The 26,561-nt window shown below is 43.4% G+C and overlaps 1 protein-coding gene across 1 annotated transcript in view; it reads left to right on the top strand.

Moving 5' to 3' along the window:
• The window catches only part of CDHR3 (cadherin related family member 3), an 86,126-nt gene that overhangs the window by 26,461 nt on the left and 33,104 nt on the right, over window positions 1–26,561 (top strand). Inside the window, exons 3-6 of the mRNA XM_024557366.4 lie at window positions 438–603; window positions 4,660–4,757; window positions 24,662–24,756; window positions 25,546–25,650. Of these exons, the coding sequence (XP_024413134.2) occupies window positions 438–603; window positions 4,660–4,757; window positions 24,662–24,756; window positions 25,546–25,650 (464 nt within the window). The remainder of the gene's footprint in view (window positions 1–437; window positions 604–4,659; window positions 4,758–24,661; window positions 24,757–25,545; window positions 25,651–26,561) is intronic.

The raw sequence follows: 26,561 nt of genomic DNA on the forward strand, positions 1-26,561 counted from the left end.
GAAAACTGGAATGGAGTGATGAGTCAAGATATAATTTAACAGCAATCCCAGGAAAGTGCAGCATCTCATTCTTAAACACTAGAAAATCCAAGTGAATTCAGGGTTGCTAAGGGACTCATCTAGGAGTCTATCCTAAGTAGTGATGGGTTTTTTAGTTCTCGGGTTTTCCATTTCCAGTCAGTGGAACAAGAATGTCTCCTGAATGTTTTTCTTTTTTACGAAAAGCAGCGTCATACGCAGCAGTCTCTTTAGTGAAGGTGTCTTGGGGCTTATGTTGGAAGGCCAGAGGCAAACAACTCGCTCCTCTGACAGCGTGTGAAAGTTGATTTCCAGGATGTGGGTTGCTTTCTTCCTAATAAATATCCATTTGCAAAATGCACGCATGCAAAGCAGACCTTCTTTCACATGATTACTAAGAATTCTGCATTTACTTTTAGGTTGTCACCACTGAGAAGGACCAACTAGATTTTGAAACAGGACCAAAGATATTTGATTTGCAGATTTATGTTAAGGATGATGTCGGTTTCACGGACCTACAGGTTCTAACTGTCCAGGTAACAGATGTGAACGAGCCGCCTCAGTTTCTAGGCAACTTGGGAAAAGGTAAGATACACAGGGGTGTGCAATGTAGTCCAGAAGGTGGCATCAGGGAGGACCCTGGGGGAAGAGAAAAATAGAAAAATAAATAAACAAGCAGCTGTTTCCCTGGAAAAAGCAGCTGCTTGATGAGCAGGGAATAAATAAAATGTCCCCCAGCCCAGGATGCCCAGTAATAATGCTCGACAATTTACAAAGCCCTTTGTACCTATGGTTTCTCTTGGGCCTCTCCTAGTCCTAGGCAGGAAAAGGAGGTCAGGACCTCCAGTGGATCATTCTGAAGGACGCTGGGCCAAGCCCATCAGGCTCATCACTGTGCACTACTGGTCACTGACTGAGTTGTTTGTTCTCCCCATGGACGCTGACCCCTTGAGAGCGGTGTGTGCCTGCAGAGTCTGCTGCAGAGTAGGGACAATACTTGAAGGGAGCAGAGTAGCCCCTGCATAATCTCCCACAGGCTCATGGCTTTTAATGCCATCCATACTGTCAACTTTTAAGTTTACAGTTTTAGTCCAGGTTCTCTCCTGAACTCCACTCAAATATCCAAGTATCTTACATAACATCACCACTTGGATATCTAATAGGCATCTGTAATAGAAATATACATATTTGGTCTTCTTCCTGTTCCTGACACAATGGTCCTAAAACCCTTGGAGTTCCAGTGATGAGAGTGATAAACGTATGTTTTGTTATGTTAATGACATGTCTACAATGCCCCTAGGTCACCTAAGGGTGGCAATGGTGGCCAGTGGAGCCAATCTTGTGATTAGAGAGTTGGAACTTTCAGTCCCCTCCACTCCTACACACTCTCCCACCCAGCCCCACCACAGCAGAGGGGAGAGAAGGTGGAAATTGAATTCAATCACCAATGGCCAATGATTTAATTAGTTGTGGCCATATATTGAAGCTTCTATAAAATCCAAAAGTGGTTCAGAGAGCTTCCAGTTGGAGATCCAGAGAGAGTGGCGTGCCCAGAGAGCATGGAAGATCCATGCCCTATGCATCTCTTCCATCTGGCTGCTACTGAGTTATACTACTTTACAGTAAACCAGTAATCTAGTAGGTAAAAGGTTTCCCTGCGTTCTGTAAACCCCTCTAACAACTAATCAAACTCAATAAGGGTGTTTTGGGAACCTTAGATTTCTATAACTGGTGGGTCAGAAGCCCAGGTGACAAACTGGACTTGAATTGAACTGAATTCTCAGCTGATGTCAGAGAATTTCTTGGTATCAGAATATAACATCTCAAAGTCATAGTGCTTCCGAACCAAACTCGTGTCCCACTTCACCCCTCGACCCTCACGACCCCTTACCCTAAAGTTGCTTTTCTGGTCTTTCCCATTTTAATTAATGGCAACTCCGTCATTCTTGCATGGACCAAAACTTTGAAGTCAACCTTGACTTCTTTCTGTCTTTCACACCTAACATCAAATCCATTAGGAAATGTCTTTACCTTCTAAATCTATACAGAATCCAAACAGTCCCTAGCCTCTCCACCACTACCTCCATGGTGCAAGCCACGAGTCATGCCTCGCCTGAATTACTGCAACAGCTTGCTCACTGGGCTCTCTGCTCCGCCCTTGCTCCCTACAGTTGATTCCCCATTCAGTGGCCAGAGAGATCCTGTTAAACATCGGTTAAATCAAGATATTCCTCTGCTTAAAACGCTACAAGAACCCCTCATCTCACCCAAAAGGAGAGCCAGAATCTTTGTAAGGCCCCATCAAATCTGTCAAGCCCATACAACCCTCACCCTCTACCATGCTGTCTCCCACACATCTCCCCTTCTCTCCCTCTCCTCCAGCACCTGGCCTCCTAACCAATCTGTGAATACCCCAGGCACAATGTACCTTGACATCTTGGCATTTGCTCTTTCCTCTGTCCCTTCCACCATATCTCTATGGCTCTTCCTCATTTCTTTAATTCAAATGTCAGTGAACCTTTCATAAGCAGTCTATTTAACATTGTAACCCAACTCACAACACTGCTTTCCCTGATTTTTCTCCATAACATTATTCAGTAACATTCACACATTTTACTAATTTATTTTATTATCTATGTCTTCCCACTAGAATTCAAGCTCATGAGAGCAGGGTTTTGTGTTTTGTGAACTGCTGTATTCCCAGTGGGTAGATCAGTGTTTACTATGGAGTGAGAACTCAGTAAACTTTTTTTTTTAATGAAAGCATGAGCAGTGATAAAGTGAATAAAAGCTGAAGCTCAGATGTAAGATGGCTTGGGTCTGAGTTTAGATTCTATTACTTACTAGCTGAGAAAACCCAGTAACTGAGCCTGTTTTCTTATAAAGTGGAGGAAATGACAACACCTACTTTCTAGGGCTGTGGTGAAGATTAAAGGAGAAAACATACAGGATGGAGCAAAAGTAGGTTTACAGTTGTTTGTATGGAAAATAATACAATAGCTAATAAATCATAATACAAGAATAAACTCTTTGGCCCTTGCTGGTGTGTGGGGAACTGTTCCAAGCATGGGAAATGTGGCTCAGCCCCCACTCGGAAAAGCCAGTAGGGAGCTAGGCTGGCGGACAGGACCCCTGTCCATGGTTAAGTTCCCCGGTGGGAAATCAGGCCTGCATTGTACCTAGACTGCTATGAGACTTGCTCTTGCTAAAACTCCCTTTCCCTGAGGCAAGCAAATGTTTACTGAGTATCTTTATCTTCCTAAAATCTGGGCTAGACCTTCCAGGTATGGAACTTAGCCTTTTCAACCACTTCTGCCTTTACATTGCAAATATCCTCCTTTGATGTATTCAGCATCTTCTCCTTTGTCTACAAAAGATAACCACCCAAAACAAACCTTTGCATAGTAAAGGAGGACCTTCTTTGATGTAAGGGGCCTGGAAAAACAATAAAAGCTTATCAAGGCAAGGGTCCTGGCGCTCCCCTCTTGAGGGAGTGGCTGAGGCGCTCAGAAGTACTCTCCTCTTGTGAGAGTGGCCGCACAGTCCCTTTTCCCCCACAGGACCTCTGTAGTCCGTGTGTATGTATATTGGAATACTGAAACCTCAACAGCAGATCTTGCAGGGCCAAGGTCTGTGTCACTGGTGTGGCTCAGTGGACTGAGTGCCGGCCTGTAAACCAAAGGGTTGCCAGTTCGATTCCCAGCTAGGGTACAATCCTGGGTTGCAGGCCAGGTCCCCAGTAAGAAGCACATGAGAGGCAACCACACACTGTTTCTCTCCCTCTCTATCTCCTTCCTTCCCCATCTAAAATTAAATAAAATCTTAAAAAAAAATAAACTCTTTGCTTTCCATACTTACAACTATAAACCTGCTTTTGCCCCACCCTGTATGGTAAGTCCTCAGCACAGCACCTTAAAAAAGAGTTAATGTTAGCACTCTCAGTCATGTCTTGTGCAGAAAGATTCTCAGAGAGACAGAGGCCAGAGCAGAGAATGTGGTGACACTTGGGCAGGGCTGGTGGCCTGCTCCTCCCTCCACCGACTGCCAAGAACTCTGAAGTAGATGAAATCTGTTTTTGGTCCCTTTCCTGAGCCTCTCTCTTGAAGCCCTCTCTCCCCAGTTATTCCATCTCCTCTGTGTTCCACTATAAGGCCTCTCACTTCAGGGACTCATTTCTGCTGAGATGCTAAGTACACTTCAAGGGATGACCTTAGCTCAGTTTAGGAGGAGTTTACACACTAAAGGGGATCTGGAACACGGAGCAGCCTCACCTTGCACGTGTCTGCCCATGGTTACTTTCCAACTGTCTGCCCTTATCACCTTCCTCTCTCCTAGCAAACAACAGTATCCTAGGTCACCTCTCTTGGTAGGAAATATGTGAACACTTGATTGGCCAAGAAGTACCAGCTTGGCCAACCCTAATACTTCATTAATTCCAATAAAAGAATCCACTCCTGCAAGATGACCATGGTCTCACTTTTGGCCTTTATTATTGCTGCGTCTGTCCCACAGTGCCAATATGCTTTATTTCCATGGCTATGTTTGGTTTCCTTTGGCTTCCTTTGGCTGCCCTGGTTTTGGAATTTCTCACTTGTTTTACATAATACAATGTTTTTTATTCCACTGTGGACACGGACGTAGGTCTGGACCTCTACATAGTGGAAGGAACAAAGCCTGGATTCACTTACCAGGTTGAGGCCTTTGATCCAGAAGACACAAGGCGAAATATACCCCTCAGTGTAAGTATGCTTGTTGAACTGGAGACAGATTGACTCAGAAGCCTGGGGTCCTGGCAGGACAGGCTAGGTCAGTGGCAATGGGAGAAATCTAGTGCCCACTGCCAAAGTGTAGAACACAGGGGAGGTAGAAATGGGTAATGGGCCTCTCAAGACAGACACTGCCGATTGGACTCATGGCTCTGTGTGATCTTGGACAAGTTCTTAACCTCTCTGAGCTTCAGTTTCTTCATCTGTCAAATAAAAACACCTACCTCAGTAGGGGTATTATAAGTATTAGAGAATGTACGTAAAGCCACTTAGCACAATGCCTGCCTGACATATCAAAATTGCTCAGTATTTTTTAATTCTAAGGTGATAAAAATCCAGCTATATTATTTTTTAAATAATCATAAAATATATTCCCCAAAGGCATTAACACTTCATTTTTAGAGACAAAGCAAAGCTGTTTGGAGCCAAGTTAAAAAACAAAAACAACTAAAAATGAGTCCCAGGAATTCCAAAGAAAAGGAGGGCTTCCATAGAGAAAAGCAGGAGATTGGGTCCTGGAGACCAATCTGAGAAAACTGATCTCTCTTCTCAGTTAATCAGTTTCCTTGATAGAACTGTCAGCAGAGCCCTTGTAAACCTTAGTCAAAGAAGCCTCTTAGCTTGGGCAAGGATGCCTCAGCTCCCAGCTCTGCCCACCAAAGTGGTCTTGTGCACCCACAGCACCTGGCAGCCCAGGTGGGAGAGAATAATGCCAGTGGACTAACTTTGGAGTAGGCAACACTCCTGCAAACCCTGCCTTACATATTCTCTGAAATATGACACTCAAGGAATAGGTAACACCAGGAGGCTGTTTCTGCTGGTTGCTGCATGATTTGCAGTTTAAACAGGACTACTTTTTCTAAGAGGAGGAAATGGGCCTTAGGAATAAACTCTAGAACAAATATAATGTGGTCTACAGTTACAGAAACAAAGCTATTTAAGATTATTGGATACATCTTCTTTTAAAATTATATTTTATTGATTATGCTATTATAGTTGTCCCAATTTTTCCCCTTTGCCCCTCTTCGTCCCAGCACTCCCCACTCCTACAGGCAATCCCCACACCATTGTTCATGTCCATGGGTCATGCGTATAAATTCTTTGGCTACTCCATTTCTTATACTGTACTTTACATCCCCATGGCTATTCTGTAATTACCTATTTGTACTTCTTAATCCCTTCACCTCTTCACCCATTCCCCCACAACCCTCTCCCATCTGGCAAACATAAAATGCTCTCCGTATCCATGATTCTGTCTCTGTTCTTCATTTAGCTTACTTTGTTTTTTTAGATTCAGTTGTTGATAGGTATATATTCATTGCCATTTTATTGTTCATTGTTTTGACCTTCTATTTCTTAAATAAGTCCCTTTACAATTTCATATAATATTGGTTTGGTGATGATGAATTCCTTCAGTTTTTTTCTTGTCTAGGAAGCTCTTAATTTGCCCTTGATTCTAAATGGCTTTGCTGGGTAGAGCAATCTTGGCTATAGGTCTCTGCTTTTCATGACTTTTAATATTTCTTGCCAATTCCTTCTAGCCTGCAAAGTTGCTTTTGGGAAATCAGCTGACAGTCTTATGGATACGCTGCTGTAGGTAACTAACTGCTTTTCTCTTGCTGCTTTTAAGATTCTCTCTTTATTTTTAACCTTTAGCACTTTAATTCTGGTGTGTCTTGGAGTGGGCCTCTTTGCATCCATCTTGTTTGGGACCCTCTGTGCTTCCTGGACTTGCATGTCTACTGTTTCCTTCACCAAATTAGGGAAGTTTTCTTTCATTATTTTTTCAAATAGATGTCCATTTTTTTGCTCTTTCTCTTCTCCTTCTGGCACCCCTATGATGCGAATGTTGGAACACTTGAAGTTGTCCCAGAGGTTGCTTCCACTATCCTCAATTTTTTTATTCATTTTTCTTCTAGTTATTCTGATGGGTTGTTTTTTGCTTTTTTATATTCCAGATCACTAATTTGATTCTCAGCTTCATCCACTCTACTGCTGTTTCCCTATAAATTGTTCTTTATCTCAATTAGTGTATCCTTTATTTATGACTGGATCTTTTTATGCTGTTGAAGTTCTCACTAAGGTTCTTGAGCATCCTTAAAAACAGTGTTTTGAACTCTGCCTCTGATAGATAGAATGTTTATCTCCATTTTGTTTAGTTCTTTTTCTGGAGGTTTGATGTGTTTTTTCCTTTGGGCCGTGTTTCTTTGTTTCCTCATTTTGGCAGCCTCCATGTGTTTGTTTCTATGTATCAGGTAGAGCTGCTATAACTCTCTGTCTTGATAGTGTGGCCTAATGTAGTAGGTGTCCTGTAGGGTCCAGTGTTATAGCCTCCCCTATCACCCAAGCTGGGCACTTGAGCTGTACCATTCATGTGGACTGAGTATTGCTTCCTCTTGTAGTTGAGACTTGATTGCTTTTGGCAGGTCAATGGAAGGATTTACCCAGGCCAGTCAGCTGCAACAACTGGCTGTGACCACTGACCACCAACCTCCACCTTCCGTGGAACATCAGCTGTGCAGAGGCAGGATGATGATGCTACAATGTGGTCTGTAGATGTTCACTGGGTGCGCTGGCTCTGGTGTTTCCTGGATGGTTCAGGCCAAGGTCAGCCTCCACCTTCCTACCCCCTGTTCTGTCTGGGGCCACCCTGCATGATATATAAAGTAATCTATGGTGGCTGCTACTTGTGCTGGGTTGGTGATTCCCAGGCGAATCCAAGCTGTGAATCTACGGTGGTTGCTGCTAGTGCCAGGACAAGGGCCACTTAGCAAGAGGTATAGGGACTGGGGGCTTACTGAGCCTGGTTGTTGCTTGTTTGATAGGATTTAGGAAGTTGTGAAGCATGAGCCAAGATGATCCATTCATGTGGAAAAGTCACAGTTAACAGCTTGGGTGGGCCCAGAAGTTGAGTGGGAGGGAGTCTCGAGTGATCTCCAGAGTGGGGCAAACAGTGTTAGCTAGGTTGATAGACTCTCCACTATGGCACCCACCTGCTGGCTCTGTGGCTGTCTGCAGGGAGGGCTTAAAAAAGGGACAATGGGTTCCCCATCTTTCTGTCTGGGAGAAAGCTCTCCCCCAGCTCTCTCCCTGAGGCTTAATACTTCAGTTCCTCCCTATTTGCTACCAATGCCTTTCAAGCTGCTATCCCAGTGCTGGAGCTCAGAGAGAGTGAATCTGAATAAGTTCGTGTGTGGGTTCTTTAAGAGGAACTGATTGGGATCCTAGAAATTTCTTCTACCAACTCAATCCCCACTGGTGTTTGCAGTCAGAAGTTATGGGGACTTATCCTCCTGGTACTGGAACCCTGGGCTGGGGGACGTGGTGTGGGGCTGGGATTCCTCACTCCCAAGATATCCCTCCCAAATTTTTACCTACCACACCTAGATGTGGGACCATCCTGCTCTGCATCTCTGCCCCTCCTACCAGTCTGGATGGACGTGGTTTCTTTAATTCCATAGATGTTGGTCTTCCATTCACCTTGATTTGTGATGGCTCTGAGTGATTGTTGTTCTATATTTTAGTTGTAATTTTCATGTAGTTGTGTGAGGAGGTGAGCTATGCTTACCTATGCTGCCTTCCTGACTGGAAGTCTGGACACATCTTAATTTAGGGAAATGTTGATGCTGTTATTTGAAGCTATCCTTCAGTCAAAAAACAAAAACAACTGTTCACAAGTCAAAAAAAAAAAACACCAGAAAAAAAAGGGGAGACTATTTAGGTAATAGTTTCCAACCTGGTTCTTGTTTGGTCCAATTTTATGTAAACCAGGAATCTGAATTGCACAGTAGTAGTTGGTCAACATTATGAACTCTGATCAGTCATTATGGAGCAGTTCTGATTGGTCAGTGAAGATGCAAATGAGGATATAGCTATAAGGTTCCAACTAAATGAGCCAGGTCTTAGTTCATTGGTTAAAAGCCGAATAGGAACTGTCTTAGAAGAGTGGACTCCAACAGCAGGAGCAGAGTGCAAGTGATTGAAAGCTCAGTCTGAGATTCTTCCTGGTATGCAGAGTATGTGAGATCCTTTGTCAGCAGATGGCCATTAGATTCTCATTATTTATAAAATTTGGGCCCTCCATTGACTGTGGGGAGTCCATCTCAGCAGATAAATGCCTTTTATAGGGTCACACCAAATGAGTCTTTCAAGATCCACACAAACCATTCATTTATTTAAGATTCTATTTGCATGAATAAGTAAATGAATATGCAAACACTTAATGTAGTATGTGGTAAGAGCAATACTAGGTCCTTTGAATGCATACTTATAAATAACATACTTGTTTATATCAGTTACAAATGTGTTGGAAAATAACAGAAAACTTAACCACAGTGGCGGATAAGGGATTTTTTTTCTCCTATAATAAGAAGTCCAGAGGCAGGCAGACAGATAGTCCAGAGCGGGCATAACTGCTGCCATCAGAAACCTGGGCACTTCCTATCTTTCTGCTCTTCCATCCAGAACACATTAGATTTGTCCTCCTTGTCTTCGCTTCATGTTTAGAAGATGGCTGCTATACCTCCAGCCTTTACCTCTAAGTTCCAGGTAGGAGGAAAAGAAGGAGAAGAAGTTGAAGAAGAAGAAAAGGAAAAGATGAAAGAAAGAAAGAGAGAGAGAGAGAGGGAGAGAGAAAGAGAGAGAGAGAGAGAGAGAGAGAGAGAGAGAGAGAGAGAGAGAGGAAGGAAGGAAGAAGGAAGGAAGGAAGGAAGAAAAAAGAGGTGGAGGGTGAAGAGGGCTGGCTAGGCCAGTCTGTTCCTTTCTTGGTAGTAAAACAAAAACCCTCCTGGAAGCCCTAATCGGAGGACTTCTGCTTACTTCTCACTGTCCAGAACTCTGTTCTATGGCCACTATTGCTTGATGGTGACAAGGGAAAAGGGATTTTGGTATTAGATTAGGTCAGCAACTCAAAGTTATACACTTACACATTTAGTTCATTTCAACATTTACCAAGAATCCACTATGTGCAAGGCTTTCTATTAGCCTATTTAGATACAAAAATGACTAAGACACATTTTTGTAACTCAAGAAGTTCAGTCTAGATAGGAGACACTCACGCATACCCCAGATAATTATAATTCAATAAGATAATTACCATAAAGTTTGCACAAGATATAGTGGGGCAAAGTGGAAGGAATCTTAGCTGTGAAGAAAAAATATTCATTTTTAAACATCCATTTTTACTGTATCATTACAAATTATGCAGAAGGAACAAGGTCATGGCCCCTTTAAAAACACCTCCTAAATCAGGTCTTTCCTTTCAGAAGAAGGGAAGCCACCCAGGTGGAGGGAAATGCAGCAGGTGTTTGCTTAAAAGAAATGTATTGCCATCAAAAAAGGGCTGAGAGCAGCTGCAGCGGCGTGGAACCTGGAACTGAATGGCTTCGTCAGTGCCTTCAGGAGTTGTTTGAGAGGGAGCACTTCCAGTTGCAGCAGAAAGTGTTAATGAAGTATTTAACACCTGTGCTGGAACTAACAGCTGCACAGAAAATTGACAGCTAGCCTGCAGGAGCAGTGAACATAATCTAAAAGGAAACTTTCTCAGACTAGAAAAAGGTAATGAGTTTAGGAAGTAACGTATGATGATGGTCTTTGTACTTTGCTATTTTATTTTGGGCTCTTGGGGGTACTAAATGACATATTTTGCTCTGTAGGAAAAGAAAGGAGATGGGTTAATTTGCTATTGATCAAACCTGTGCTTCTCAACCTTTCAGCTGTAAACTGAAACCACCAGAGAAACTTAAAAACCCAAAAAGCCAGAAGTCTGGGTCCCACCCTGTAAAAGCCTGATGTGATTGGCCTGGACTGTGGCCCAGGTATCAGGCTTTTAAAGCCCCCAGGTGATCTCATGCACATAAAGGGCTTAGAAGTCTCTCAGACTTTTTGATTCTGTGGGTTGGGGGTGGGCCCGGGAATCTGTGTATTTGCGAAATACCATGGGCAACTCTTCTGGTCAGAAACGCTGGGAACACTGGTTTATTAATGTTTCTCAGAGGGTGTTCAGGCCCCTGTATGAGAACAAACTGTAGGCTGCTTTAAAATGCAGATGCTTAGACACTGCATCAGAATGTGAATTGGAACGCATGTCCTGGGTGATTCTGTTGCACTCCATCCTCTGAGAACTGAAGCAGGGTGCAGCCAAGAGGAGGGCCCCAAGAAGGGATTTGTAATGGGGTCCAGGACTTGGGGTGTCCAGGAAATATTAGAAAAATGTATGTAGGATGTCCTCACCCCCACAAGCCTGAGCCAGGGGGGATGGTACACATGGAACAGGGCCATTCAGAGCTGTTTTGGGTAGCAAGAGCTTTGCAGCTAACCCCTGGCACAGTCATTTAACATATCTATAACCTTTAACTGGTTTCATGGATGTGTTAAGTAGCTGTGGCCATGCTTTGAGCCAGGGGGATGGGACCAAATTCCACCCAAGATGGGACTGGGAAGCAACTCCCCCTGGTTACAGGGCCTGTGGGAGAGCTTGGAGAAGATTGGCTCCATGCCATGGGGCCACACCTGCCCAGACTTACTATGGCAGCCCAGTAAAGCTGGAAGAATACAAGGATGCTGGCAGGTGTAACTGACTGTAGGAGGAGTCAGAAATGGGGCTGCAAAGGAAGATGGGCACTGGGATTTAAACCTAGGCCCGGCAGCCACAGAGTAGAAGAGACCACGCGGCTCCAAAGTAAATGGGGAGGAGACCATGCGGCTCTGAAGGAAGAGGAGACCACGCGGCTCCAAAGTAAATGGGGAGGAGACCATGCGGCTCTGAAGTAAATGGGAGAACCACGAGGCTCTGAAGCAAGTAGATAGATAGAGGTCCATGTGGTTCTGAAGTGGGGAAAAGGACCACGGGGTTCTGAAGGAGAGTAGAGAGGACCATGTGGTTTTGGAGTGCTTCTTTTGCCACGCGGCTTAGGCAGCAGGAGAGACTTTGCAGCCATAGAGAAAGGGGAAAGAGGACTCTTGCTGGTGGGCCATGAGAAGGTGCCACATGGCTTTGGATTAACTGGAGATCGCAGCAGCCACACAGCTGATAGTGCCGGGAGCCTGAATCACGGACTTCTACTTCTTTCCCTGAGACACGGTACCCCGGACTGGGCACAGGGAGAGGGAAGGACTGTGCATCTGTGGGTATTCTAGAGACTTTAGTGTCTTATTGAAGACATTAAGCTATTACTCTAAGTCTGTGTAACTTTTAAATAAACAATTCCTTTCCTTTTCACTAGTCTCTGGCATTGAGAGATGTCTTTCCTCTGGCGGCGGGCATTTCGAACCTAGCAGGTGGGCGTGGGGGGAAGGAACCTCCAGAGACAGAAAGGCGGAATCCTTTCTGTAATAATTTATCGTGAACCCCCCCCCCCTTGCTCTGTAACAGAACCACTGAACTGAACAACCAAGTACAGGCTTTAATAAACACCAAAGCATGTGCATGAAGCCACTACACTTGGTTCATGCCTGTTATCTTACCTGGTGGGTTCCAGGAGTTACTTTGCGGGTGGCAGCAACTAGAGGAGGAAAAATGAATTATAACTAGCTCTAGGATATCTCCAGAAACCTCAATGCCTTTAAAATGACAAACCCTACAGCCCTTATCCAGCTTAATTAAGTGAAACTGTCACAGATGATGTAAAATTGGGGCTAATGTGGAAACCACTGGGATTTTGCTTCCTTATTTTTAGAAAAATTTAAAGAGCACGTGGTTGTATGTTGTTGGGACCAGCAGTCTCTAATACAGCTGGAATGCGATCCAGGAAAGAATGCTGTGTGTATAATTTTAAATGTTCTAGTAGCCCTATTTAAAAAGTAAAACGAGACAGGTGAAATTCATTTTAATAGTTTAATCAATACATCTGAACTATTATCATCTCAACATAATCAACATAAAATCGATTCATGCAATATTTTGCATCCTTTTTATACAGTAAGTCTTCAGACACATTGTATATTTACACACGCAGCTCATCTCCTTTCGGACCAGCCACACTGAAAATGCTCAGCAGTCACAGGTGGCCAGTGGCTTCTGTGTTGGACAGTGCAGGCTTTGATCCAGCATCAGCACACCATCCCTGTGTGCCTTCTGTGTTGTGATGGGGTGCAGGTGATGCATGCCCAGAGCTGAGCTCCAGTGGTGGACTCAGAATATAAAGACGGGCAGGATGGTCTGTATGTGAATAATTATATGTACGAGCATTTCTTCCCTGGGCTTTCTCCGCAATCCTGTAGGAGGCTATGTGCAGCCCATCCCTCCCGCCCACCCTCTCCAGTACTCCCTCCTCTCCCTCCACTTGGAAATGGCCACTGAAACTGCTGCGTAGCCTCCTCCGAGACTCTAAGGATGTTAATCAGTTTCGCAGCTGGAGGCAAAGTGATCTAGTGCAGCAATTCCTCCATTAAGGGGCTTTCTCTTGGCCTTTCCATTAGGGAAGGACTTTTGCATAAAGTGAAATGTGCTTTGTCTTCACCAGGGCAGACAAAGGATTAAATTAAAAGAGCAATAACCTTACTAGTAGCTGGGCTACCAGGAGGACAACAGGGAAAGTAATTCTCTCTCCACCTTCATCATGTTCATGGCTCTGAGAAGTGGCAGCAGGTGGTATATTTTAATCTTCTTGAGTATAAAGTAATTGTCATGGATGGAACTTCTCAGATCCCCTAAGCACTCCTTATTTCTGGATGGGGAAGGGAAGTGAGGCCCTCACCTGGGTCAGGTAACTCTAGTGAGAACTGAGTTCTCTGACCCAACTCCTGCTCATACCCTTCTCCTGTGTTCTGGCAAATGTTGTCTTTGGTGTCCACCCCTCTCTTTCCTGAGTGACAGCACCCTTCCTGTTATCCATGTACTTCTCCCACGCCCCACCCCCACACATGCAGATACACACCACTCATTCAGCACACCCCTGGCACCTACCTGTTTATTTGGGAGCCACCACTGAAGCCTTTGCAAAATGCATTCTGCTCCAGGTTCTTGTTAAAATGCTCAAGAAGGACAACTCCCACTCCAAATATATCATCACTGATGACTGTTCACACTGGGAAAGGCACTTTCTCAACTAGATGGGGTTCATTGCCCTTAAGATTAGTGAAGCCTTGCACTGGCTAGTGTGGCTTGGTTAGTTGGAGTGTTGTCCTGTAACTGAAAGGTTTCTGGTTCGATTCCCGATCAGGGCACATGCCTAGGTTGTGTGTTCAATCCCTGTTCTGAGTGCCTACAGGAGGCAACCAATTAATGTTTCTCCCTCATATAGGTGTTTTGCTATCTCTCTCTTCCTCTCTCCCTTCCTCTCTCTCTAAAAGCAATCAGAAAAGAATGTCTTCAGGTGAGGATTAAACAAAAAGGATTAGTGAAGCCTAAATCAAAGAACAGGAACCAGGAACAGGTTGATTATTAAAAAAAAAAAAAAAAGGACAAATGAGAGGATAAATTCTGTAGCTTTATTAGTAAAGGATTGCTATCTATAGCATTTTGCATTTATAAATGTGGGTCTCTTAAAAAACATTCAAATACTTGCCTATAACCCATTTCACTTACCTTCATAACAATACAACATGAATAGGCCAAGTTACAAGCTTGAAGTAAGTTTTTTTTTTAATAGTACTTTTTCCCTTCTAAATACCCTTCCCTTCCACTCCTGGATCTACCTTTCACCTCTGAGCTGGGACAGGAGCGGGAAAAGAGGGAAAGAGAGGAGTTGAGGCTTTTAATAAAATATTCAGCTTACAATGAAAAATACAATAGGATTGTGGTATCATATTTATAACATGACAGCTCTGTTGGAAGGTGGTACACAGTGCAGTTTGTCCTCTGGTGGGTCTGGGGGCATGTTTTCAGTGGCTCATAGCATCATTGGCACTGCCAGGATTTGGGAGGAATAAGGGTCCTTCCTTCCCTCTGGAGACTTGGCCCCTGGAAGTTGACTGCTCTGTTCTTAGGAGACAGGAGGCTAGATTCTTTTTGTTCGATTCCATTTCAGGCCTGAAAGCAGCTAATGGCTGCAAACGGGCACAGGTTGACTCATTATTTGCCTGTGACTCCAACTGCGGTGGGCGAGCCAGCCCGGAGGTGGCGTGCCCTCCCCAGGGAGCCTGACATTTCAGGAAACTGGGCCAGCTCCCTCTCACCCTCCTTTCTCCCTAAACCAATGGCACCATAAAGGGTGAATGGGACAGGAAGCACAGCTCCTCGTCTTTCACACTGAAGCTTTTGTGTCAGTGAGCAAACCGCAGCTGCCAAGGGGCTGCAAATAGAGAAACCTGGGGTGGTGGTAAAGGAATATTCCCAGCGGGGAAACTGTAGAGCTTGTCTGACAAGCATTTGTTAACCGAATTTATCTGATTACTCAGGACTTTTCTTAGCCAGTATTGGAGCAGAGAGGGGCTGCAGTTGCTTTTCATTCTATTTAATTTCTGTTTTCCAAGAATGAATATCAAAGGAGTACCTTTGATTAAACAAGCCTTTAAAAAGGGGAAAGAATGCCAGGTTTTACAGAAAGCTTTTTGAGTTGCTGGCAAATGGCCACAGGACACAATATTTTTAGTCAATGGATATTATCTCCTTTTTAAGTATAAAACTACTATTCCCATTAACACAAGCTCATAGTTTCAGGGATAAAGGATATTAGCCTGGCACTTAAAGAAAAAAATTATCAAGATTCCAGGAAATCAAACTTTTAATAAAAATTAAGAGGAAATTCCCCATGTTCCTGGTTCTACAGTTTCACCCTTTCTATCCCCTGCTGCTGCTGCTTTCGTTCTTGCTGAGACTATAGACAGGATAGCAGAAGATTTCATAATGAAGCCTGGCGTTTCCAAATTCAAACAGATTTTTTTAAAGTTTGGCAAGATTTTTGTTGTTGTATTTTCAAAGATTTAAAAAAAAGATCTTAAGATTCTTTAAGATGGGAATGCTGGTCTCAGATGGGAAATAGGCAAGAGGAAAACCCCAATATTTAACATTTAACAAATATTTATTGAGCATCTATTATGTGTTAGGCTCTAAGGATATAGCAGTGAATAAAATGAAGCCTTTCCCTCATGGATCTGACATTATAACTGGACAGTAATAGTTAACATATTTGAGGGCTGGCCACCTACGAAGCACTGTTCTAGAACTTTACACCCCCTGAGGCATAGCCTATTTTACTACTGTTTGTTGTACAAGCTCTCACAGCTGGAAAGTGGTAGAAGTGGGATTCAAATTCAGCAGTCTAGCTCCAAAGCCACTGAACTTAACCCCACTGCCCCGACTTGTGCCTCTTACATTCCAGATGGGTCTAAGAATCTTCCTTCCTTCTTCCCATCACATTCTGTTTGTCCCTTCTGGAGTACCACATCATCTTCGTATGTTTCCTTAGTTGACTGTAAGCTTTTGGAAAGCAGGGCCTGATTGTCATCCCTGTAGCCCAAGACCTTGCACTGTTGGGGACCAACCAGTACTGGGGACCTATCTTCTAGAGCATTTCAAAAGATATTCCCATTTAGGTGCATGTGGTAAATGCACCCCACCTTGGGTCTATAAACTATTGTAACACACCCAGTGTGAGCCTCTGTTCTATGGATATGTGAGAATTCTCTGCAGGAAAGGCTCTGCTCAGAGACATGGAGCTGCTCCGTGTGCAGGCAGCTGCCAAGTCTAGGCCCCTGCTGCCCAGTCTGTGAGTTGGAAAGTGGGAGGGGGCTTGGTATTTAAACATCACACCTCTGAGTGCTGCCAAGGTGCTTATGCAATTTGGAGGAGGGACCTGGGAGAAGGGCACCCTTTGGTATTGCTCAAATATTTCCTCTCAAAAATGGGTAGGAACCACCTAAGTGACCAGCAAGCAAGACTTAGTAAAATAACCCCCTACAGAGGAATGCTGTGCTATCATTAACCAACCAGGTTGTAAAATAAGATTTAACACTATGGGGAAATGTTCAACCTATGAATAAAAAACACAAAATATAATTTTGATTATAACATCATCCCAAGTTTTTGGAGGGTGTATGTTTGCATAGAAAAGAACAGAAGACTATCAAGGAAAATAATGAGATTTTACAGGTGACTATATTGAGTTTCTTTTTATACTTTTCTTTCTCAATTTTTGTGGAAAATATATGTTCATTACAACTAGGAAAATGTTATTAAGAGTAAAAGGCAAGTAAACACTTTAAAAACCTTAGATTGGCCCTAAAGGAGACCTTTATTGTCTTCTGCGCATCCTCCCTTCTGTGGGGAGCTCAGCTGTGATGACAACACCAAATCTCTGGATTGGAATCCCTGGCTGGTGTTTCCTGTGATTCTAGACTTCAGGGGCTATGGCTGTGGTTGTAAAACGTCCAATGATGATCTTCACAGATTTTGAAGCCTAGAGGAAGATCACCCTCATCCTCATAGGAAACACCAAAAACTTCTAACCTTACTGCCCTTTGGAACACAGGGGTGTACACGTGTGAGCCTCAGGGGTGCCTGTGGCCCTTCACATTTTACAGTGTGCATTGGGATTTAACCCTCACCATAACATGAATGAGCAGTTAGTGGTATCATCCCTAAATTACAGGCAAAGAAGGGACTTGTCCCAACCAGAACTTGGATGCCGGTCCTTTCCCTGCATGGTTGACTCCATCATGGGAGCAAGGACTCAATCTTGATGAGCACTGTGGAGAGCATAGGGGTGGTCCTCCTATGGGCTGGCTGTTCATGCACTGGGCAAATATGTCTATGTTTCTGTCAGAGCAAGAGGCCCTGGACAGAGGGTCATTAGAGAGCTGGGCTGGACAGTGGAAGCCAAGGAAGACAAAGACTCTCAAGTCCCTAAGAAATGGGAAGACTTGACCAATGGCCACAACTCTCAGATCAGATTTTATTTTATTATTTTACTATTTAAAATTTTTATTGTTATTCGATTAGAGTTGTCTGCATTTTCTCCCCATCCCTCCACCCCACCCCAGCCAAACCCACCTCCCTCCCCCGCCTCCAAACTCCCCCTTGGTTTTGTCCATGTGTCCTTTGTAGTAGTTCCTGTATACCCCTCTCCCCACTTTCCACTCCCCACTCCCCTCTGGCTATTGTTAGATTGTTCTTAACTTCAAAGTCTCTGGTTATATTTTGTATGCTTTTTTTCTTCTGTTGATTATGTTCCAGTTAAAGGTGAGATCATATGGTATTTGTCCCTCACTGCCTGGCTTATTTCACTTAGCATAATGCTCTCCAGTTCCATCCATGCTGTTGCAAAGGGTATAAGCTTCTTATTTCTCCCTGCTGTGTAGAATTCCATTGTGTAAATATACCATAGTTTTTGGATCCACTCATTTGCTGATGGGCACTTAGGTTGCTTCCAGTACTTGGCTATTGTAAATTGTGCTGCTGTGAACATTGGGGTGCATAGGTTCTTTTGGATTGGTGTTTCAGGGTTCTTAGGGTGTAATCCCAGCAGTGGAATTTTTGGGTCAAAAGGCAGTTCTATTTTTAGTTTTCTGAGGAAATTCCATATTGTTTTCCACAGTGGCCTCACCAGTCTGCATTCCCACCAACAATGTACTAGGGTTCCCTTTTCTCTGCATCCTCTCCAACATTTGTTTGTGGATTTGTTTATGTTGGCCATTCTCACAGGTGTGAGGTGGTATCTCATTGTGGTTTTAATTTGCATCTCTCTGATGGTTAGTGATGCTGAGCATCTTTTCATATGTGTCTGGGCCCTCTGTATGTCTTCCTTGGAGAAGTGTCTGTTCAAGTCCTTTGCCCATTTTTTAATTGGGTTGTTTGTCTTCCTGGAGTGGAGTTGGGTGAGTTCTTTTTATATTTTGAAAATCAGGCCCTTGTCTGAGGTGTCATTGGCAAATCTGTTTTCCCATACTGTTGGTTCTCTTTGTAATTTGGTGCTGTTTTCTTTAGTCATGCAGAAGCTTTTTATTTTGATGAGGTCCCATTTGTTCATTCTTTCCTTTATGTCCCTTGCTTTAGGGGATGTGTCTGTGAGGATGTTGCTGCGTGGAATGTCAGAGATTTTCCTGCCAATGTTTTCCTCTAGGACTTTTATGGTGTTATGACTTATACTTAAGTCTTTTATCGACCTTGAATTTATTTTTTTGTATGGTGTAAGTTGGTGATTGAATTTCATTTTTTTTGCATGTAGCTGTCCAGATCTCCCAGCATTTGTTGAAGAAGCTATTTTTGCTCCATTTTATGCTCCTGCCTCCTTTGTCAAATATTAATTGACTGTAAAGACTTGAGTTTATTTCTGGGCTCTCTGTTCTGTTCCATTGGTCTATGTGCCTGTTTTTATGCCAGTGCCGGGCTGTTTTGATTACAGTGGCCTTGTGATACAGTTTGATATCAGGTATTGTGATCCCTCCTGCTTTGGTCTTCTTTCTCAAAATTGCTGCAGCTATTCGGGGTCGTTTATGGTTCCATATAAATTTTTGAAGTGTTTGTTCTATATCTGTGAAATACGTCATGGGTACTTTAATAGGTATTGCATTGAATCTATAAATTGCTTTGGGTAGTATGGCCATTTTGATGATGTTAATTCTTCCAATCCATGTGCATGGTACATGCTTCCATTTGTTTGTGTCTTCCTTAATTTTTTTTCTTCAGTGTTGTGTAGTTTTCTGAGTACAGGTCTTTTACCTCCTTGGTTAGCTTTATTCCTAGGTACTTGATTTTTCTTGTTGTTATATCAAATGGGATTTGTTTCCTGATTTCTGTTTCTGATATTTCATTGTTGGTGTACAAACATGCCTTTGATTTCTGAATATTGACTTTGTATCCTGATGTTTTCCCAAATTCACTTACTAGGTTGAGCAGTTTTTGGTGGAGTCTATAGGATTTTCTATGTACACTATCATGTCATCTGCAAAAAATGACAGTTTTGTTTCCCCCTTTCCAATTTGGATGCATTTTATTTTATTTTCTTGTCTGATTGCTGTGGCTAAAATTTCCAATACTATGTTAAATAGAAATGGTGAAAGTGGACAACCTTGTCTTGTTCCTGATCTTAGTGGGAAAGCTCTAAGTTTTTGCCCATTGAGTAAGATGTTGGCTGTAGGTCTGTCATATAGGCCTTTATTATGTTGATGAATGCTCCCTCTATTCCCACTTTGCTAAGTGTCTTTATCATAAATGGGTGCTGTACCTTATCAAATGCTTTTTCTGCATCTATTGATATGATCATGTGGTTTTTCTCTTTGCTTTTGTTTATGTGGTGTATTATGTTTATCGATTTGCAAATATTGTACCATCCTTGCATCCCTGGGATGATTCCCACTTGATCATGGTGTATGATCTTTTTAATGTATTGCTGGATGTGGTTTGCCAATATTTCATTGAGGACTTTAGCATCTATGTTCATTAGTGATATTGGCCTGAAGTTTTCTTGCTTTGTTTTGTCTTTATCTGGTTTTGGGATTAGGATGATGTTGGCTTCGTAAAACGAGTTTGGGAGTCTTCCATCTTCTTGAATTTTTTGAAATAATCTGTGGAGGATGGGGGGTTAGCTCTCCCTTAAATGCTCTGTAGAATTCTCCTGTGAAACTGTCTGGTCCAGGGCTTTTGTGTGTCAGAATCTTTTTGATTACTGTTTCAATTTCATCAGTTGTTATTGGTCTGTTCAGGCTTTCTGCTTCTTCTTCATTGAATTTTGGAAGGTTATATTTTTGTAGAAATTTGTCCATTTCATCTAGGTTTTCACTTTTCTTGGCATATAGTTTTTTGTAGTAATTTCTTACAATCCTTTCTATTTCGGTGGTATCAGATGTAGTCTCTCCTCTTTCATTTCTGATTGTGTTTATTTGGGTCCTCTCTCTTTTTTTCTTGATGAGCCTGCTTAAGGGCTTGTCGATACTGTTTATCTTTTCAAAGAACAAGATCCTGGATTCATTGATCCTTAGAATTGTGCTTTTAGTCTCTATGTCATTTAACTCTGCTCTGATCTTGGTTATTTCCTTCCTTCAGCTTGCTCTGGGTTGTCTTTGTTGTTGTTTCTTGAGTTCTTGTACATGTAGGGTTAGGTTGTTTATTTGAAATGTTTCTATTCTTTTTAGGTAGGCCTGTATTGCTATGAACTTCCCTCTCGGGACTGCCTTCGCTTTGTCCCATAGGTTTTGGGTTGTTGTGAGTTCATTTTGTTTGTTTCCAGAAACTTTTTAATTTCTTCCCTAATCTCATTTTTCACCCATTCATTGTTTAATAGCATGCTATTCAATTCCATGGTTTTGAGTGTTTGGGGTTTTTTTCCTTTGAGATTTGTTTCTAGTTTCAGTCCCTTATGGTCAGAGAAAATGCTTGATATGATTTCAATGTTCTTGAACTTGTTGAAGCTTGTTTTGTGTCCTATCATGTGATCTATCTTTGAAAATGTTCCATGTGCATTTGAAAAGAATGTGTATTTTGCTTCTTTGGGATGAAAGGCTCTGTATATACCAGTTAAGTCCATATCATCTAGGGCGTTGTTCAATGCCACAGTATCTTTGTTGATATTTTGTTTGGAAGATCTGTCCATCTTTGACAGTGGGGCATTAAAATCCCCTACTATAATTGTGTTGCTGTCAATATCTTTCTTGAAGTCCTCCAAGATTTTCCTTATGTCTTTTGGTGCTCCTATGTTGGGAGCATACATATTTACAATGTTTATGTCTTCTTGGTGGAATCTTCCCTTGAGTATTATGAAGTGACCTTCTGGGTCTCTCTTTATGGCCCTTCTTTGGAAGTCTATTTTGTCTGATATGAGTATTGCTACCCCTGCTTTTTTTCCCTGTCCGTTTGCTTGGAAAATTTGTTTCCAGCCCTTCACTTTCAGTCTGTGTAAGTCTTTTGTCCTGAGATGGGTCTCTTGTAGGCAGCATATGTGTGGGTCATGTTTTCTTATCCATTCAGCTATTCTATGTCTTTTGATTGGAGCATTTAATCCATTTACATTTAAGGTTATTATTGACAGGTACTTATTCATTGCCGATTTTTTTTACCTGTGTTCTTCTCTCTCTGTCTCTTTTCCTTCCTTCCTTACAGCAGCCCCTGTAGCATTTCTTGCAGACATGGTTTGGTGGAAGTGTATTCTTTTAGACTTCTTTTTTCTGGGAAACTCCTTATTAGGCCTTCTATCTTGATTGAGAGCTGTGCTGGGTAAAGTAGTCTTGGTTGCAGGCCTCTGGTTCTCATTACTTGGAATATTTTTTGCAATTCTCTTCTGGCTTGGAGCGTTTCCATTGAGAAGTCAGTTGCTAACCTTATCAGGGCTCCCTTGTATGTTACTTCCTCTTTTTCCCTTGGTGCCTTTAAGATTCTTTCTTTGTCTCGGAATTTTGCCATTTTAATTATGATGTGTCTTGCAGTAGGACTCTTTGTGTTCCTGTTGCTTGGGACTCTCTGTGTTTCCTGGATTTGTGTGACTTTTTCTCTCACCAAATTAGGGAAATTTTCCATCATTACTTTTCCAAACAGGTTTTCTATCCCTTGCTCTTCCTCTTCTCCTTCTGGTTCCCTAGTATATGGATATTATTACGTCTCCTGTTGTCCTGCATTTCCCTTAAACCCTCTTCATTCTTTCTGAGCCTCTTTTCTGTTTCTTGCTTATTCTGGGTGTTTTTTTCTACCTTGTCCTCCAGTTCGCTGATCTGATCCTCTGCTTCATCAAGCCTGCTTTTGATTCCTTCTACTGTGTTCTTCAGTTCTGAAATTGTATTCTTCATTTTCTCTTGGCCCTTGTTGATAGTTTCTATTTCCTTTTTCATGTCGATATAGTTTGCAGTGAGTTCATTGTAGTTTCCTTGTAGTTTTTGGTAATTCTGTGTGAGCTCATTAAGCTTCCTTATAACCAATTCTTTGAACTCAGTATCTGATAGTTGACTTGCCTCTTTTCATTTAGCATTGTTTGAGACTTCCCCCTTTCCTTTCACTTGGGGATTGTTTCTTTGTCTTCACATTGTTTGTGAGACTCTTCCTGTTAGCCTCTGCTTCTTAAGTTGCTCTGTTCTGACCCCCCGGGTTTTTGGTGTAAATTTCTGTGATAGAATACCTGTGAGATTCAGTGTTACAGTCTCCTTGATCTCCCGATCTTACTGATCTTGGGCTGTGGTTTATGTTGGTTCTCTGTATGTCTTTGGTTTGTGGTTGTTGTTGGGTCTTTCTTTGGTGGGTCTTTCCCACCAGCTGGTTATCTGAGGGTCAGTCTGTCCCCCACATCTTGTTTTCTGTTGTGCAACTGTGGGCAGTTTGTGTTGGAGCTGGTTCTTCCATGTGTACAATGTTTTGAGGCTTTTCTCTTGCTCTTGTTCAGTTGTTTGTTCTTAGTAATTTCTTCACTATTTATTTGTATTTTCAGATAGGTCCTGGGTTAACTTAGTGTGACTTCCACTCCCTCCTTCACCTTCTTCTGTTCTTATCTGTTGGTGTTTCCTTTGTTGGTGGGTTTCCTCTTCCAGGAGGTATCCTGGTGTTCCTAGTTTCTACCCACTCTGGTATGGTAGGCCTCCTCTGGGCTATGGGTGTACGCCCGGAGCCTTCCTTGATTCACACTCTCCCCAGTGCCTGTGGTCTCATTTCCCTCCTAGATGAGGTGTGGACACCCCCTGGTCAGTGCACCCAGTCTCCAGTCAGTGCGCACACTCCCCGGTTGGTGCCTGTGGTCTCAGTGCCCTCTGAGATGAGGTGCAGACACTCCCCGGTGGGTGTGCACCCTCCCTGGATGGGCAGGTGGCCGGGTGGAGAGAAGACTGGAGCTGTTGCTGCAGGGGAATTCCCCAAAGTGCCCCTGAGGGTCTTTTTCTTTTGGGGAAAATCCTGCTGAATCCTGCAGCTCCCTCCATACAAGGGAGGGTCTGTCCTCTCACACAACCCACCTCTCCAGCTAGACCGGGGACTGTCCAGGTCAGGGTCCCACACGGCCCAGCTCTCAACTCTCCCTAGCCAGCACCCACAGTCTCCGTGTGTTTACCACTTTGTCCTTATTCCCCTCCCTGCGACTTCAAGCAGCCAGGTCTCTCTCAGTGTTGCTCAAGTCTTGTTTGGCAGGGGAGGGAGCATTAACTCGGCTCTCTCCCAGGAGTCCTGCAGCAGGCCAAGCAGGCGTGGGCCTGGGGCTGCAGTCGCCATGGTCCCCACACTAGTCCCAGGGACCTTTTTATCCCGAAGCGATCCCCTTACTTTCTGTTTTTTCAGTGTCTTCTATACTTTTTGGTCTCCTATCTTCATAAATGCTGGGGTATTGTTGGCTGTTCGCTTTGTTCCTCAGTAGACTGGGTAGGTGTTTCACCCAGGTGCAGAGGGAAGTTGACTCTGCTCCCGCCTATCTCGCTGCCATCTTCTCAAGGTTTCAGATCAGATTTTGAAACAGCCCTTCTATACTTCCAAATCAGCTTCATACGTGGGCTCTGTTAAGTTTCATTCTCTCCCACACTTGTCCTTCCCATTGCCTTTCCATCATTTCAATGAATGATGCTTATGAACATTTTTGCAGACCCACGATGTCATAAGTTCAGTTAAGGGTAAAGGCCAGATTTCATTTACTTTAGTATTGTCCTATTACCTAATGCACAGTGGCTGTGTTTAAATAGCATTAGGTAAAGCCAGAAGCAGTCCTGAGAAGTAGAAGTGAGAATGCAGTGACAGGGATAAGAAGACTGAAATCAGAAGCAGAACGCCTAGACAGGCCTTATATATGCATTCTGCAATTTAAGCAGGATCCAGTGACCAGTTTCTCAGGTGTGGCAAATCAGGGTCAGAGGCTCAGACCAACAGATCCAGAAGTTTCTTGATTCAAGAACCATTAAGTCTGAGAACTGCCCATTTGGGCCTTATCTTGATGCATCAAGAATGTTCCATGGGTGAAGGATATAAAATGAGAATTGAACAGACTTGTCTTCTGGGGAAAGATGCATAAGTGTGCTTAGTTCTTTTTTTCCTTGTGTTTTAGTATTTCCTGATTCCTCCCTCAGACAACTTCAGCATGTCTGCTAATGGGATCCTCTTCTCTACAACAGAATTTGACTTTGAAGAAGGACATAACAGGTAGCCTTTGCCAGTGACCTTGCTTGAAGTTCCTTTGTCTGAGGGTCAAGGAGCAGGCATAGAGCAGCCTGAGGAAGTTGGGGAGGCCATGAGCAGTTAGCTGCCTTCCTGCCAAGTTCAGAAGGAAGTACGCCCCGAGGGGAATAAAGCGAGGATCTAGAAGGCCTCCTTCCCTATTCAAAATCTTCATCTGCTGATAATAAGAATGAAGGGGTGGGAGACGGCGCCCAAAGTGTTGGGAGGATTGCCTCTGACGCCCTGCTGGCTTGGGAGAAGCAGCTGCCAGAGCTATTTGCTAACATGAAAGCAGCAGGGTGGAGGTAAACAGGCCTCTGAGAAAAGAGGCAGGGAGAGGCCAGGGTTTGAGGATAAAAACACACAGGCCTTGGGATCAACCTAGTTTTGACTCTTGGCTCTGCACGGGGCATGAGAACCAGGGCTCGTTATTTAATCCATGGGAGCCTCCATTTCCTCACGTGGGTGTAATCCACATTTTGAAGAGATGTTGTGAGGAACGATGGAGACCGAGTGTGCAACTTGGTGGCATGAGCAGCCACTTGGTGCGGTGATGGCCGTGAATGATAACTGCAGGATGGGAAATGCAGGAGTGGGGTTTTAGAGGGGGGGAAGAGGGTGGCCACACCTGGTCTGACTCTGCAGGGGCATCTGGAGGGGGTGGCAGAAAGGGAATAGACAGTTTCTCCCTCCCTCCACCCCATTTTTTCCCACCTCATTTTGAGGTGGTGTCAGCAAAGCTTGATTCCCTCACTTGGGATGTTACCCTAACAGTTACCGTCTCATTGTGGAAGTGAGAGATAGCCAAGGGCTCACAGCCTCCACATCGCTGCAGGTGAACATTGTGAACATCAACGATGAAATCCCTCACTTCACCAGGTAGGCCTGGGGCAGTCAGGCTCTGAGGGCCACAGACACAACTCTCTTAGGTGGCAGAGCCTCCTGGAGCCTCCTCAGACACATTTAACACAGGACAGAGGGGTATCCTGCTCTGACCTGGAGGAACGATAAGAGGCCTGAGATCTTCAGTGTCCTTTACTTGGGGCTTTGGACTTCCATCTTCCACCTTTGCTCCCCTGCCTCTGTACCCACTTATTCACACGCACCACAGGATTGTGGGTATGGTGAGGAGGGGGTGGGGCCAGACATGATGCCCTTGGTTTGAGGCTTGCCACTGGGCTAATGTTCAATGTAAGTATAGTAGTCCCTTCTTATCCCCAGTTTGGCTTTTTGTGGTTTCAGTTACCTGGGATCAACCACAGACTGAAAATATTAAATGGAAGATTCCAGAAACAAACAATTCATAAGTTTTCAGTTGCATACTGTTCTGAGTATTGTGATGAAATCTCGTAATGTCTGCTCCATCCCACCTGGCACATGAATCATCCCTTTGTCCAGCTTATCCACGCTGTGTATGATGTCCCCCATGCTCTTAGTCACTTAGTAATCATCTGTGTTATCAGATAGACTAATGATTTTCAAGCGATATGCTGTAAGAATTTTTAAAACATACAATACTTGCCTATTTAGTCAGGGGCACTGACCTCTTTTCCCTTAGATTGTCAAATAAAAAAAAATGACAATAGCCAACACAGCAATAGCCATCTGGTGTGAATGAATCAAAGTCATACCTATTTTTTGTCAGATTGGCAAAAAATACAATTTTTGGTGTGCCCCAGAATTTTGTCATGAGATGAAAAATGTTGAAAATCACTGAGATAGACTGTCATGGCATCCCAGTGCTTGTGTTCAAGAAACTCTTAATTTACTTAATAATGGCCCTAAATAAT

Source organism: Desmodus rotundus, chromosome 6, assembly GCF_022682495.2.
Source record: "Desmodus rotundus isolate HL8 chromosome 6, HLdesRot8A.1, whole genome shotgun sequence".
Taxonomy (NCBI): domain Eukaryota; kingdom Metazoa; phylum Chordata; class Mammalia; order Chiroptera; family Phyllostomidae; genus Desmodus; species Desmodus rotundus.